The sequence below is a fragment of the Pseudonaja textilis genome, chromosome 13, assembly GCF_049901715.1.
Source record: "Pseudonaja textilis isolate UNSWEBS1 chromosome 13, rPseTex1.2, whole genome shotgun sequence".
Classification (NCBI taxonomy): Eukaryota; Metazoa; Chordata; class Lepidosauria; order Squamata; family Elapidae; genus Pseudonaja; species Pseudonaja textilis.
The window spans coordinates 10,802,951-10,816,978 of record NC_142002.1 but is presented as its reverse complement, the minus strand read 5'-3'; the positions used below and the strand labels follow the sequence as shown (position 1 = coordinate 10,816,978).

Here is a 14,028-nt window from a genome sequence, read left to right as displayed (position 1 = left end):
AACACAGTCCTTTCAGCAGTTCCAAGAAGGCTCCACACCCATTTGCACCACTCAGGTGACCCTGAGGACACAGACAAAGTCTCACAGACAAACTCTCTAAAAGAATTCAAATGACCATCTGTCTGCAGGGAATATAAATCCTTCCATTCTCCACCATCCAGTCAGAGCTGAAGAAGCTTCTTGGATGAGAAGCAAAACGTCTTCAAAGAAAAACAAGAAAGTCCAGTTGCCTCTTGAAAAGAAAAGCACCGCTGGGACAACCACAACTTGGATGATTGAGAATCTCCATAGATACTTGCCAATGAATTTCCTCTCTCTTAGGAAATCAATTCTTTTGATTTCCCCCCCACACTTTTCATCAGTTGTAGAGGCCTGAGGGTTGTTTTCCAGCAGGAGACAAGAACTGTAGCTCTTATCCTATCTATTCTTATTTAAGGCTTGACACACCCACACAAGGGCCTGGAAGGAAGCCACATCTTTAATTGTACAGGCGTGTGTGCTGTGTCTCACTTAGCAGGAGCCCTTGTATGCCATCTGAGAGGAAGGAGGAGGGAGGGAAAAGACGCATGAGGACATCCAGTTCTAAGCATCATACTTGCTGTGCTGCTGGTTGGCAAAAACTGAGTCAACAAAAGCGAGCAAGACAGGACTGGAGGTTGGAGGAGACTTTGGCAGAGGTCCTCATATCTCAGCAGAGAGATGGAACTGATATGGTTCTCCCAAGTTGATGACAGCAGTGAGGGGAGTTGGAGGAGCTGCTGGACAAACCCAAAAATGGATGAGGCCACCCAGTTTCTCTCTCTGACCTGACATCCATCTTTCCTTTCCTTTCCTTTCCTTTCCTTTCCTTTCCTTTCCTTTCCTTTCCTTTCCTTGCCTTGCCTTGCCTTGCCTTGCCTTGCCTTGCCTTGCCTTGCCTTACCTTGCCTTTCACCCCTTTCCCCTTTCCTTGGTGGGCTGTTTTCTCTCTTTTCATGCAGGTGCTTACTGGCAAAGAGATAGGTGGCCTTTGATCTACATAGAGAGGCTACTAAGACAACAAACAAATTATCCATGTTCAAATTCCACTGGATTTAAGAGATGAAGCAAGGAAGAACAGTTATTTTCATGCACAAATATTTAAATTAAACCCTTGCAGGTGCAATATTAGCTTAAAGTAACCATAGACAGTTCCTACCTCTGGTTATGTTGCTAACACCTAGTTTCTTAGATAGTAAAGCAGTACTACAGTATTAACTGGATCAGTTGGCCTTCCAGAGCCCACCAGAACATGGAATGATTCCCGCTAAAGCCTGGTGCCAGTTTGCCACACTTGGCATATCTAATTAAGAAGTCTCCATCCAATGGGGCATCCAGAGGTAGGGAGTGGGGCAACATCTGGAGAACTGCCAATTTAAAAAGTCAAGCTAAATCAGGAACCTTCTGAATGCAAAGCAGAAATTCTGCTATTGGACTAGTAGATCTCTATTTAGGTCCATTTATTTTTGCAGGAGATTATTAAAATTATCCCTCTGAAATCAATAGCTTCTGTGCACTCAGACTGAATTCTCAACCAGAAAACAACATTGTTATGGGCAGGGATCATCCATTGCATTAAGCTACATTTAATTAGTTTAGGCTTACAGTAGAATATGAATCCAGGCATTCTGGTTTGGAAACAAGCTTTTTCGGGGGAAGCAATCCCTGTCCTCTAGACCTAAGGAGGATGTTGTCTCAGAGTCAGTCACTGTCTGAATGGACAACCGCTTCCTCTTGTTAGGGTTGAGTCTCACTTTGCTCCTCCTCATCCACATTGGTACCTTCCAAGTACCCAGACAGACCTTCTACTATAGGTGTCACTGGTCCATGGATCAGTACTGGGCTGTGGCATGCTAGCAACTGGGCCATATAAGCAAGTGAAACCCCATCCGTGGGATGCAGGCAGCACGTAAAACCACGCTCCCTCCAGTCCATGGAAAAACCTTTCTCCATGGAACCAGTCCCTGGTGCCCAAAAGGTTGGGAGCCATGTTCTATCACATCTCCTGGACATCCTGGAGTAAATTTTATAATAGGGTGTCATCACATTATATCCCCTTATGGCTTCAGATCAGTGTTAAAGATTACACTGTTGTTAATCTAGTAAACTATGGTTAGATGTACCCTGATTTAGCCCTGTTCACATAGGGGACAGAGTGATGATGTTCCATCCATATTATAGCTCTCTGTAAATACCAAAGTGACTACAGTACTGGAACTTGTACAGTACTAGTACCACATTAATATAAGACTCCCAAATTCCAATTCCAACTTATTAGGTGGATTTGGGCAAGATGTTAATTTTCTCTTGGGCAAATCCTTTTCTTCTGGTGTTTCAGCATGGAGAGACAGGCATGGCCATTTCCTTCCTTTGAGAACCTCATTCTTCTTGAATTTCCACCCAGGACAGCCATACAGACCAACTCTTGGATTGATTTTCCTTTGGGATTAGCAGAATGAGGAGGCTGACTCCACATCAGCAAAATCCATGCTCCACTCTACCCAAATAAGAAGGGGGTGGGAACCAGGATGTTCTCCCACAGTGTTTACAGAAAGTTAGCTTTTTTTTCACATTGAGTCTGTTCTTTTCCGAGCAAAGACAGCGGATACACTCTTGACAATATTGCGGATTCCTGTGCCTTTTTTCAGGGTCAGCTTAGCCTCACAGATACGTTCTGCTAAGCCATGGAAGACCATGAGTGCTCCATGATAGGCTTCAGCTGCTGATACCTCATAGAATTCACAGTCCATGGAGAGGGCCAGGAGACGTCCCTCTTCACTGGAAACCTCCCGGTGATGGTGTAGATCTCGCTTATTGCCCACAATAACAATGGGCACTTTCTCCTGGCTTGGACTTTCCTTGGTGGCTTTGATGAATTGGACTTTGGGTTGGACACTGTTGAAGCTTGCACGGTCACAGATGCTGTAGACCAAGACAAATCCATCAGCCCATTGGATGCGTTTGTCTTTGGATGAGTTCTCCTCTGACTTCTCCTGAATAAGAAAACACGTACATTTGCAACATTTTGGCTAATTGATTGGTCTGAAAGTGATAATTATTTGAGCAAATGTGGGAAACAAAAGCAGTCGGGCTAATGATGGCTTTGTGTGTTTGGCATCATATCAAAAGTTCTGGAAAAGCACTTGGAGAAAGTGGACAGAACCTCAACTCCTGTATTACAGAAGTTGCACCATCCAGAACAGCCCAAATATTATCACAATGTCTTTGGTTCTCCTAGATCCTTAGGAAGGATACTTTTGTAAAAACTATCCAAACCTATCAGAACTTTCTGGTAGACTTCATGAAAATACTGACAACAACAATAGAATAAAAATAGGTACAACATGGCTTATAAACCACAATGTTCATAATTACAAGCAAGCAAATCATAATGTGGCTTGGTGCAATGTGAAAACACAACTTCTACCAAAATGAAGTCTGGTGTGAGAGATGTCTATGTTAGTTAAATCCCATTCAGCTGGTGTTCAGCCGGCTGAATCTTTGGATATGGGCCCCAGCGTCCTTCCAAAAGAATCCACCAAATCATAACATGTCAGAAGGTTAAAATTATTGATTGCATCAGAAACATTCACATAATTGTACTTAATTAATGTAATTTAATTTTCATTAAATTTAAATTAAAAGTCAAACCCAGTTTTTATTCTCACTTTTTCTTCCCCAAGCCTTTTTGGAGTTAAGCCTCAACATACTATGCCTATTGCTTGAACTGAAAAGAAAACTGACCTCAAAATTAAACCAAAGTATAGGTAAGTAGCCAGGAGCCATATAGATAACAATGAATTCACCCCTCAAAGAATGCAAAGGGAAGGATATTTTTTTTACAAAACCAACCAGCATAGAGTTTTTATCATGTTCTATATTCTCCCATACTTTGATAGTAAAGAACTATATATGTCAACTCAAGGGCTTTAGATGTAAGATGAGCTGCTTTAGAATGGGTGGGAGCATAAACACATTCCTTGTCTTGATCTCATTAAGGAATCCATGTCTTTTTCCAGACTGATGCAGGCATGGTGCTTTAATAAGTTTGCAAACAAGTCTTGCATTTGTGCAACCATTTATTCTAAAAATCCGCTTCTAAAATGAAGCTATGCACAACCCTACTGCATATATTTTCTTTATTTGTCTTTGAGAATGGTCATTAGCCAAAAACAATGCAGGTGGGGGAGGGGAAGAATGATTTTATTAGGCACGTATTTTGTTATTGAAAGGTAACTATATAACAGGGGTGGGCAAACTTTTTGGCTCGGGGGCCACATTGACTTTTAAAATTTGACAGACGGGCCGGGTCAGCACAAGATTTTTTGGGAATTGCCCCCCCCCCCCCCCCTTCTTCTCCTCCTTCCCCTCCCCTCGGAGGCCCCCTGAGTCAGGAGTTGCTATCGCCGGCGCAGCTCCGTGCGGCTCCAGTCCCGCATTGCCTTGGGAAGGGAAAGGCAAAAAGGAAGAGCCGCGGTGGCGCTTTGCAACGGCAGCAGTGGCACCAGAGGCTCAGGCTCAGCGGCTCCTGGTTTTGCCTTTCCCTTCCCAAGGCAATGTGGGACTGGAGCCGCGCGGAGCTGTGCCCGCGGTAGCAACTCCTGACAGCCCCAGCCGGATACCTGAGCGGAGCCCGGGTGGAGGGAAAGCAGTGGGCATTCCCTGGGCAGCGACCTCAGCCCCGCCACCAGGGAAGTGGCTGCCCAGCTCCGTGTTGTGTGTGCGATTTTATGGCGCACAGCGCGGGGTCTCTTTTGGCCGGCCCCAATTTTTTTTTCAGAGGGGATTTTTTTTTTTTCAGAGGCAGGCTGTATTAAAATGACCAACGGGCCAGATGTGGCCCGCGGGCTGTAGTTTGCCCACCCCTGCTATATAACTACATTGAACCTTAACTATATTGAACTATACATGCACACAAATGCAGACACTGATTTATATTTATAGTGATCCTTACTTTCTTACCTGTGAGCAAGGAAAGTCCCAGATGTGAAAAAGAATCTCTTTGCCTTCTACTGCCAAACTGTGTGTGTAGACAGATTCTGGGTGGAGAAAAGCAGAAAGTTCAGGACAAACTAGTGAGCCATATGGTTGAGGGGAGACTTGAACCTGCGTGTTTCCAGTCCTAGTTCAATGCCCTAATACATGCCCTATGCTGGCTTTTCATTGGTCTTCTTTTAAATCGTTTTTCTTCCACCATGTAACTCTGATATTATATTGGTTAATTTCATAGCGGAAGGAAAGAAAGAGCATTTTGTCCTCAAACAAGGTGGTGACCAAGCCAAGGTTAGCTTGATAATGTTTTTTAAATAAACCACAAGTGACTGAATTCACACATTCCATTAAGCCAAATGAAACAAATCAACTTTGGATATTGCATGATAGTGAGTCCTTCCACTCTAGAATATAAACTATGGCATGTAGTTTACCATTATTATTGTGCACTTATCTGAAAATGTTTTACATAAATAATTTTTCTTTAAAATGAAATGGTCTGAAGATGACATGGAGAGCAAACCTGGCTTTTTTCAGCCTAATTTCTTCTTTGGAGGTATTGCTTTAAAATAAGAGTTATTTTCCTTTTGGACAAGATGTGTAAAGCTTGCTAATGGCCTGGCTAAATTGGCCTGGATTTGTTTAGGTTCTACCTCAAGTGTTCTAAAAACACCCGCTGTGATCTTAAAATAATCATTTATCACTTCAGAGTATCATGTGATCTTGGTCAAATACTGTGTTTAATTTGGTGCTGCTCAGTTTCCCCTCTCTTACCGTAGCATTTTGGAGGGAAAAAAACACCATCTCTTTTGGTAGGATTTTCAATACTAAATGATTTTGAAGCCTATGGAACTTCATTTGAAATTGAAATTTGATTTGAAATTATGTTTTAAAACTTAAATCCATTTTCTTTTTCAAGTTGTTAGCCATCTTACCTATGTGGTCATATAGCATATATGACACAATATATGTCATATGTTTGATATGAAAACAGTATTCCTGTATTTGAGGGGCTGCCACAAAGAAGAGGGGGGTTAGCTTATTCTCCAAAGCACCAGTAGGCAAGAGAAGAAATAAAGGATGGAAACTAATCAAGGAGAGATCCAATCTGGAATTAATGAGAAACTTACTAACAGTGAGAACAATTAACCAGTGGAACAGCTCACTTTCAGAAGTTGTGGGTGCTCCATCACTGGAGGCTTTTAAGAAGAGACTGTGATGATCAAGGGTGGGATACAAAAAAACACAGTCACAGAAAACAGGGGAAGCCCCTTTTATTCCTTCAGTTTGCTTCCAAGCTCCGAATATCTTTGATGGAAGACAAAAAAAACCCCACACCAACAGTTACATGAAGAAGGAAAAAGCAACACAAACTAGGCAAGATAAGGGATGGAGGATGTCCACAGATAACACACACCAAACTCAGAGAGGGACTATAAACTAGATATATTTATATGATTTGTTTCCAGCGTTTGCCAGTACATACATCCAAACTTTTTTTCAGTTGTCACACCTGCAGCCCATGAAGAGGATCAAGGTTCTCTCCTCCTGAGGAAACCACATCTCTCCCTTATCCTCTCCTCCCTGTGTGCCCTAGGATGGAGAGGAGATGGGTCTGGGTCCTCCTCTGACTGCTCAGCCAGCCTCTTCCCTTCCCCAGCCTCCTCCACAACCTCCAGAGCCACACTTCCACTCCCTGTTGGCTGTTCCTCTTCTTCCTCAGAGTCAGTCTCCACCAGGAGCATAACAGCTATTTGTCTGAATGGTATAGGGTCTCCTGCTTGAGCAGAGAGTTGGACTAGAAGTTCTCCAATGTACCTTCCAAATTCCTTGTGTGTCACACTTGGCCAATAAAGAATTCTATTCTATTCTATTCTATTCTATTCTATTCTATTCTATTCTACCCCCAACCCAATCCTATTTTCTATTCAATTCTGAAACCCCATAGATAAACACAGGGTAGCATTCTGAGTTTGCTTTTTATGTCTCTATGAATCTGAAACTTACTTATTTCCCTATCACCCCTTAGCCCACTGTTTCTTAACTTTGTCTATTTTAAGATGTGTGGACTTTTAACACCCAGAATTCTCCACCCAGCAAGGCTGGCTGGGGAATTCTAGGTGTTAAAGTCCAGATATGTTACAGCAGCCAAGGTGAAAACCCAAGAGATATTCTGGTAGTTTTCTTGTGGGTGTCCAATTTGATGGTCCATCCATCACCCACCATTCCTAGGATGAAAGAGATTATTAACCAGCCCCAAACTGTGTAAAGATCCAAACACTCACCCATGTCTCCATATTCCCCAATAAACCTTTTGGTAAGGAAACGCACCGTCAGAGCTGTGAAAAAGAGTGGGAGTTTAAACTGTTATATAGAACAGATGGGGCAGGAGGAGGAATGGGAAAGGATGTTATCATTCCCCAGCAAAAAAAATTGGAAGCTGTCCCCCCCGCCCATTAAAAATAAACCCAGCTTCCAAATAAAATTCAAATACTTAAAGACCTGTGTTCTCAACATTTACCTTTGTTCTTTAACACATTACCCTATTTTTAATCTTTCGTGCAGACCCTGTACATTTCAATATCAAAAATAACAAGCTAAAAATGGGCATGAGATCTCTGAATTCAACAAGACTCACTCTGTGTTAAACATGCAGATAATTGCAATGGAAGTGCATGGAAGATGAGAATTGTGAACAACCACCTTAATTCCCTTTCGCTTTTCTGCAACACTTACGGAATCTGACAAGCCAGTTAGTAATTTGTTTAGTTAATGGAGCAGAGAACTGTTTAGCCACATCTAAATAGTATCACTCATTAAATGTTGCAGCATTGCATTTTACCTGTCTACCATTTCTGGGCAGGGCAACTTTTACTTTTAACTGATACCCTGCAGAAGCTTGCATTGCATGTTTGCAAGTTTCTTTCAGTGTTGTTGTTGTTGTTTTTTAGCAGAGAGAGATTATTTTGCAGCCTAAAATAGCAAATGCCCTAGAGTAGTTTTGTTGCCAACTTACCTGACTTTCCCACGTGGTCTGCTCCTAGGACCACCACATTGGCTTCCATTTTCACAGGGGTCGAAGTGGAGATCTCTGCCCCAGGTTGGTGGTCAGGAGTGAAGCTGGCACTCCTGCGAAGGGGGATTCGGAGGACCATTGATAAAGATCTATTTTTTTGTCCAGACTATCAGCTGGGGAAACTGTTTCAGCTGTTTTCCCCTGTTCAGTCAAAACAAGAATGAGCCTTTCTCACTTGCCACCAGTGGGAGTTATTTGCATGGATCATACCAAGCCAGAGGAATGGGAGGGGTTCCCTTCCTGGAAGCTACTAACTGACAAATTCTTAACAGCAATAAAACCAGAATATGAGTTATCATCACTCAGTTAACAAATCTAGCAGGCTAATTCTACTCCGCCCCAAATCCATGGATGAAATGAAAACTAACAATGGACAGAACCCACCTTGGAGTAACTAAAGGATTCGGGTGGGACTCATAGTCTTCTGTATCTGTAGAAACTCAAGTCTTTTCGGTGTGTTGCACATACTTCCCCTATGTAGGGTGGGGCTCTGATGAGCCAGTTACCAATGTTCAAAGCCAAAGGCAGAGTAATGTGTCTATGCAGAAAAGCCACGCCATGAGAGTCACATAGAACATATTCATGTAAGGTAGGAATCCGTAAGTAGGTTGGGCTGGCCCTAGGTTTTGCAAGAGGAAGTTTCAGGCCAACGTATTAATTTTAATTTTTTTAAATTTAATTTTATATTTATCTGCCAGGCTGCCAGGAGGGGAAAGTTACTAGATTTAGTGCCTCTTGTTCTAATTGGTCATACTTGCCACCCTGTAAAGCAGTCCCATTATTCTACTATGAGCCATAGTGGCAAGAGTGCAATACTGCAGGCTACTTCTGCTGCTTGCTGGCTGCCTGCAATTTGGCAATTCACATCTCACCAGGCTCAAGGTTGACTTAACCTTCCATCCTTCCAAGGTGGGTAAAATGAGGACCCAAAATTGTTGGGGGAAATAGGCTGACTCTGTAAACCACTTAGAGAGGCCAGTAAAGCAGTATATACTGTAAGTCTATTGCTATTAAGGGACACAGTGGCTCAATGGCTAAGATGCTCAGCTTGTCGATCAGAAAGGTCAGCAGTTCAGTGGTTCGAATCCCTAGTGTTAGGTGACATTACTGGAAGATTGTTGTATTTGGGTTAGAAATATATAAACCAGTATAAACATTTTAGTACTATATCTTTAAGGGAATGCAAGACCATGCAATTGGGTGTGGTTTCTCAAACAGCCATAAGATGGAGCCAGAAACCTGGGTTGTTTAGTCTGAGTCTCAGAAGAGAGTGTCTGAGTGTATCTCTGTTTCCTTCTGTTGGAAAGTATTGCCGTTGCTCCATTTCTTCTAATTGACTGATATTACTGGATTTAATGTAAGTCTGATACTGAACTGTTTTTTGACACTGGACTTTGTTACTGAACTATCCCTGGATTGAAAAACTGAATGATTTTACCTGTGAATGACTTTGGATTGCTTATTTTGGACTTTGCTTAAACCTTTCTGGAAGTAAAAACCTACATTTACTGTACAGTGTATCTGTGTGCTCTGTGTGTATTATTCCAACACTACTCTCTATACGTCTCCCTGTATGCACTCATTCTCCTAATGGGGAATTACCTTAACACTTAGCACCGCATAACGGAGTGAGCTCCCGTTACTTGTCCCAGTTTCTGCCAACCTAGCAGTTCCAAAGCAGGTAAAATGCAAGTAGAAAAATAGGAATCACATTGGTGGGAAGGGAACAGTTTTTGAAAGAGAGCAAAACTTGCTGAATTAAAACACTTTAACTACAATCAATATGTCTCTGAATAAGATTGTTTTACAATAGTTTCCTAAAGTTCTTCAAGTTGAGTAGTAGTAAAAATACAGTCCAGAAATTTGGGTTAATCAATCCAATCTGTCCTTTACTTTTAAAGTTACTTCTAGTTGCAATATCTTTTTTTAAAAAAAAACTAAATCTGACAGTCACTCCAGATCGTTAATCGCAGCTATTTTCCTCCTTTGAGTCCCACTTTCCAAGGAAAATTCCACTGCAGAAATTGGAGTGATTCTTACCAAGACTAAGCACGCTGTTACAAGATCTTTCCTTTCTTTTTCACTTCTGTCTCAGCTGCCTTCCTGGTTTCGATTTAGCCATGCTGGCAGTTCTCTTTTTAGTTCAGATGGAGGGGTTTTCTTCGGGTCAGTCGAGGAGACTCTCCTCTCCTCTCGACCACCGAAGCATTCCTCTGCCATCCAGGATGACTTTTGGCTCCTAAGAGCCTCAGGGCTTTCTCCTCCCTCCTTATTTCTCCCTGCCAGCTGTATGATGTGGCTCTGGGGAATCTGTGTGGGGGATATTAATGGAAACGCATTGTCTGGCGTGGAAGATACTTCTATCAGCTGTGTGAGGGATTTAAATAAAGGTACGATATTTGCACTCTGAAGGCTCCAAGTGATCCAGTTCAAGAGCTCCACCAGTGTGGTTAATAGGGCTCGATGGAAAGAGCTTCACTTCTCTGGGGAAGGAGTGGAGAGCTCCGGATCAGTTAGCAGGAGCCCCGCTAGCATTATTAGGGCTCCACGGCTTCAGAATCTAGTGTTTTGGGGCTTGTTTTTTGGTATGTATTTTAATTCAGTGAGTTTTGCTCTCTTTCAAAAACCCAGCGTGCTTTGAACATCTTGTTACAGCCTATTGTTTACAGAGTAATAGCAGCAGCAATCAGAGCAATAAATTCCTCTCATCCAGTAAACCACAGCTGCTAGTAAAACAAACAACCCTTTCCTTGCAGACTCTCAATACTACCTCATTACTTTAATCAAACACTCATTAATTCATTACCTCAAAACTTACAACTTTTCTACCTCATCACCTGTATCAATGATTAGACAATCAATTTCTATAAAATATTTTATTAATGGTTTAATTGATTTATTGTTTTAATTGATTAGTGTGATTAGAGTGTTTAGTGCAAATAGTGTGATTACTGACTAGTTTAAAAGATCAAGATTCATGTAATTTAATTGATTAGTAAAATCAGTGATTAGTGAATTTAATTGAACAGTGTGATTAATGATTAGTGTAATTAATTGATTAGTGATTAGTGTAATTAATTGATTAGGCTGATCGTTGCTTAGGAAAATTATCTGACTAGAGAGATTACTGCAATTGATTGAGTGGTGTGATATTGGCTATATTGATTACCCAAAATTGTTCCATTAATTAATTCAATCAACGTACTATCTTAACAAACCTACCATGCCAAGAAAAAAATCCAATGCCAAACCACAACCTAAAGAGAAAGTAATCCCCACCAATGAACCACAAGACTCCTGCACATGCCTTAAATGCTACAAAACTCTAAAGGATAATGAAAACTCCATCAAATGTTCTCTGTGTAACAAATACGCTCATCGTGACTGCTTGGGATTACCCGAGCAAATGATTCAATACCTAGAATCATCCAATGAGTTTCCATATCTCTGCAAATCATGCAGACCCAAACTGGATCTGTTTGAAAGAGTTGATACCATTGAAACATGATTAACATCCCTTGACACCATAGTAGCATCCCTGGACGCCTTAAAAGAAAGATTATCCAACCTCGAAAAAAAAGACACAATGCAAAAACCTGAACATCCAATAGCTACAAACCACATCTCTACCCAACAACCACAACCCAATCCACAACCCAATTCCCAAAAAATATAACCCAGACAAATATTGATATCCCAATCCTCATCAGAGAAGCTATTGAGCGTGAACGGAAATGTCCAAACGGCATCTTATTTGGTCTAGAGGACATCAATGATAATGATGACATCACAACTGTCCAAAACATCATCAGTGATTATCAAGCATCAACCATCTCCCCTGATGAAATACTTGACATTTCCCGCATTGGCCGAGAGCTCAAAAACAGAGATGGCTCTGTGGCCCCACGCTTCTGCAGGGTCATTTGCAAAAATGAATCAAGCAAACGTAAATTCATTTACACTATAAATTCACTCACCAAAACCAACACCAACCATAAGAACTTCCGTTGTCGCCCTGACCTAACCATACAGCAATGTGCCTGCTCCCGTGTACTCTGCACTGAACTCAAAAAACGTCAAGACAATGGAGAGAAGGACCTGTACATTGACTACCATGCTGACTGTATCAAAAGTAAGTCACACAACCCGCAACTCAGCTTTAACCTTCAACCACAACCCTACCTCAACCAATCCACCATCACCCAAGACTAGGCACGCATGCCCCTAACTACCTCAATTCCAACTACTGCTGGCCTTAAATGCAAGCTACTCAATGCAAGAAGCCTCGCGAATAAAATACCTGAATTTTTCCTCTTACCAAATATGGCTAAATTCGACATTATATTTGTCTGTGAAACATGGCTCAACGCATCTCTCCCTGACTCCATTACCACAGTAACAGACTATCATGTTTACCAATCAGATCGTGAAATTCATAGAGGAGGTGGTGTTGCTATCTTCTATAAAAAGTCCTTACATCTAAAAAATATCCAAGTTACCCAGGAGCTTGCTCTTCCTGAGACCATCATCTGTGAACTATCCTTAAATATCACAATTCGATTCTAACTATGTTACAGAGCACCTGATTATGACATTGAACATGTAAACAAGCTAAATACACTACTAGCATGGGCAGCATCCTGCCCATACCCTTTTATCTTTCTTGGTGATTTCAATCTGCCTCATATTGACTGGACCCTAAATGAATGTACAACTGAAACCATACACGCAACCTTCTACAATGCTGTTACAAATCTGGGACTGGAACAACTAGTAACCAACAACATTAGGCTAAACAACTGCCTCGATCTCATCTTCTGCAATAGTTTGAATTTAATTTACGGAATACAAACTAAAGAACCCTTTTCCAGCAGTGACCACAATATGAGTGACTTTTGTCTCAACATACGCCCACACAAAAATCACCAAAATGATGTAATCCCCAATTATAACTTCAAAAAAAGCAACTATGATCTTATAGACAGCGATCTCTCATCCCTTGATTGGCAATCTCTATTCACTGGATGCAATACTGTTGAAGACCATTACAAGATAAAATTTATTTGAAGTCAAAAGAGTCATCAAACTATATGTACCAACAACAACTCCCAAAACAAAACAAAAAAACAGATTACCCATAACAATAAGGAAACTTCAATCCAAAAAGAGATCACTGGCGGAAAAACAAATCTGGTCACATTGTCAATTTCAAAAGCCGATACAAAAATTTATGCCACCAGATAAAGACTGAATGCACCAATTATCACATTAAACAAGAGGAAAACCTTCTAAGCACAAATTCCACCCATGCTTTCTACAATTTTGTAAACAACAAACTAAAAGACTCAAAGCCCATCCCACCCCTGAAAGGACCTAAAGGCAAAGACTGCAACGACGACACCATCAAAGCAAACCTCTTTAACACATTCTTCAGCTCAGTATTTGTAAACAGCAATGGATCACGCCCAGTATTTCCTAGCTGAACCACAGATAACTACAATGATCTAATACATATCGATTTTATAGAAGACAATGTTGAAAAAGCACTATGCAATCTAAACCCATCTCTATCTATTGGACTGGATGGAATACGTGCCTACTTCTTAAAAAAGCTATCCACTGCCATAGCCAAACCTCTACGCATAATCTTTGAAAAATCTTTCAGGACCAGCTCCTTGCCTAACCTATGGTCACAAGCCACAGTCATACTCATCTTCAAAAAGGGAGACCCGAGCCTACTTGAAAATTACAGACCAATCTCCTTGTGCTGCATCACCTGTAAAGTCATGGAATCAATTAATAACCAATCCATCACTCTCCACTTAGAGACAAACAACCTACTCTCCAATAAACAATTTGGTTTCAGGAAAAAACTATCCTGTAATCTGCAACTCTTACACTGCAAAAACATATGGACGACACAACTCGATCAGGACAAAGCA

General features: G+C 41.3%; 1 protein-coding gene across 1 annotated transcript; it reads right to left on the bottom strand.

The window, feature by feature from the left end:
• Positions 1 to 1,016: 1,016 nt before the first annotated feature.
• On the bottom strand, positions 1,017 to 8,231 carry LOC113452419 (ras-related and estrogen-regulated growth inhibitor-like protein A). Its single transcript, XM_026723876.2, has 4 exons — positions 8,027 to 8,231; positions 7,296 to 7,349; positions 4,981 to 5,057; positions 1,017 to 3,011 (listed from the first exon to the last, which is right to left on the bottom strand). Exons 1-4 carry the CDS (start codon positions 8,163 to 8,165, stop codon positions 2,586 to 2,588), a joined length of 696 nt encoding a protein of 231 aa, XP_026579661.1. The 5' UTR covers positions 8,166 to 8,231; the 3' UTR covers positions 1,017 to 2,585.
• Positions 8,232 to 14,028: the final 5,797 nt, after the last annotated feature.

Coding starts and splice junctions, on each gene's coding strand:
- LOC113452419 (XM_026723876.2), bottom strand. CDS start 8,165: ATGGTCCTCCGAATCCCCCTTCGCAGGAGTGCCAGCTTCACTCCTGAC. Junction 7,350..8,026: donor AGACCACGTGGGAAAGTCAG/GTAAGTTGGCAA, acceptor TCTTTTTCACAG/CTCTGACGGTGCGTTTCCTT. Junction 3,012..4,980: donor GGGACTTTCCTTGCTCACAG/GTAAGAAAGTAA, acceptor TTTCTTATTCAG/GAGAAGTCAGAGGAGAACTC.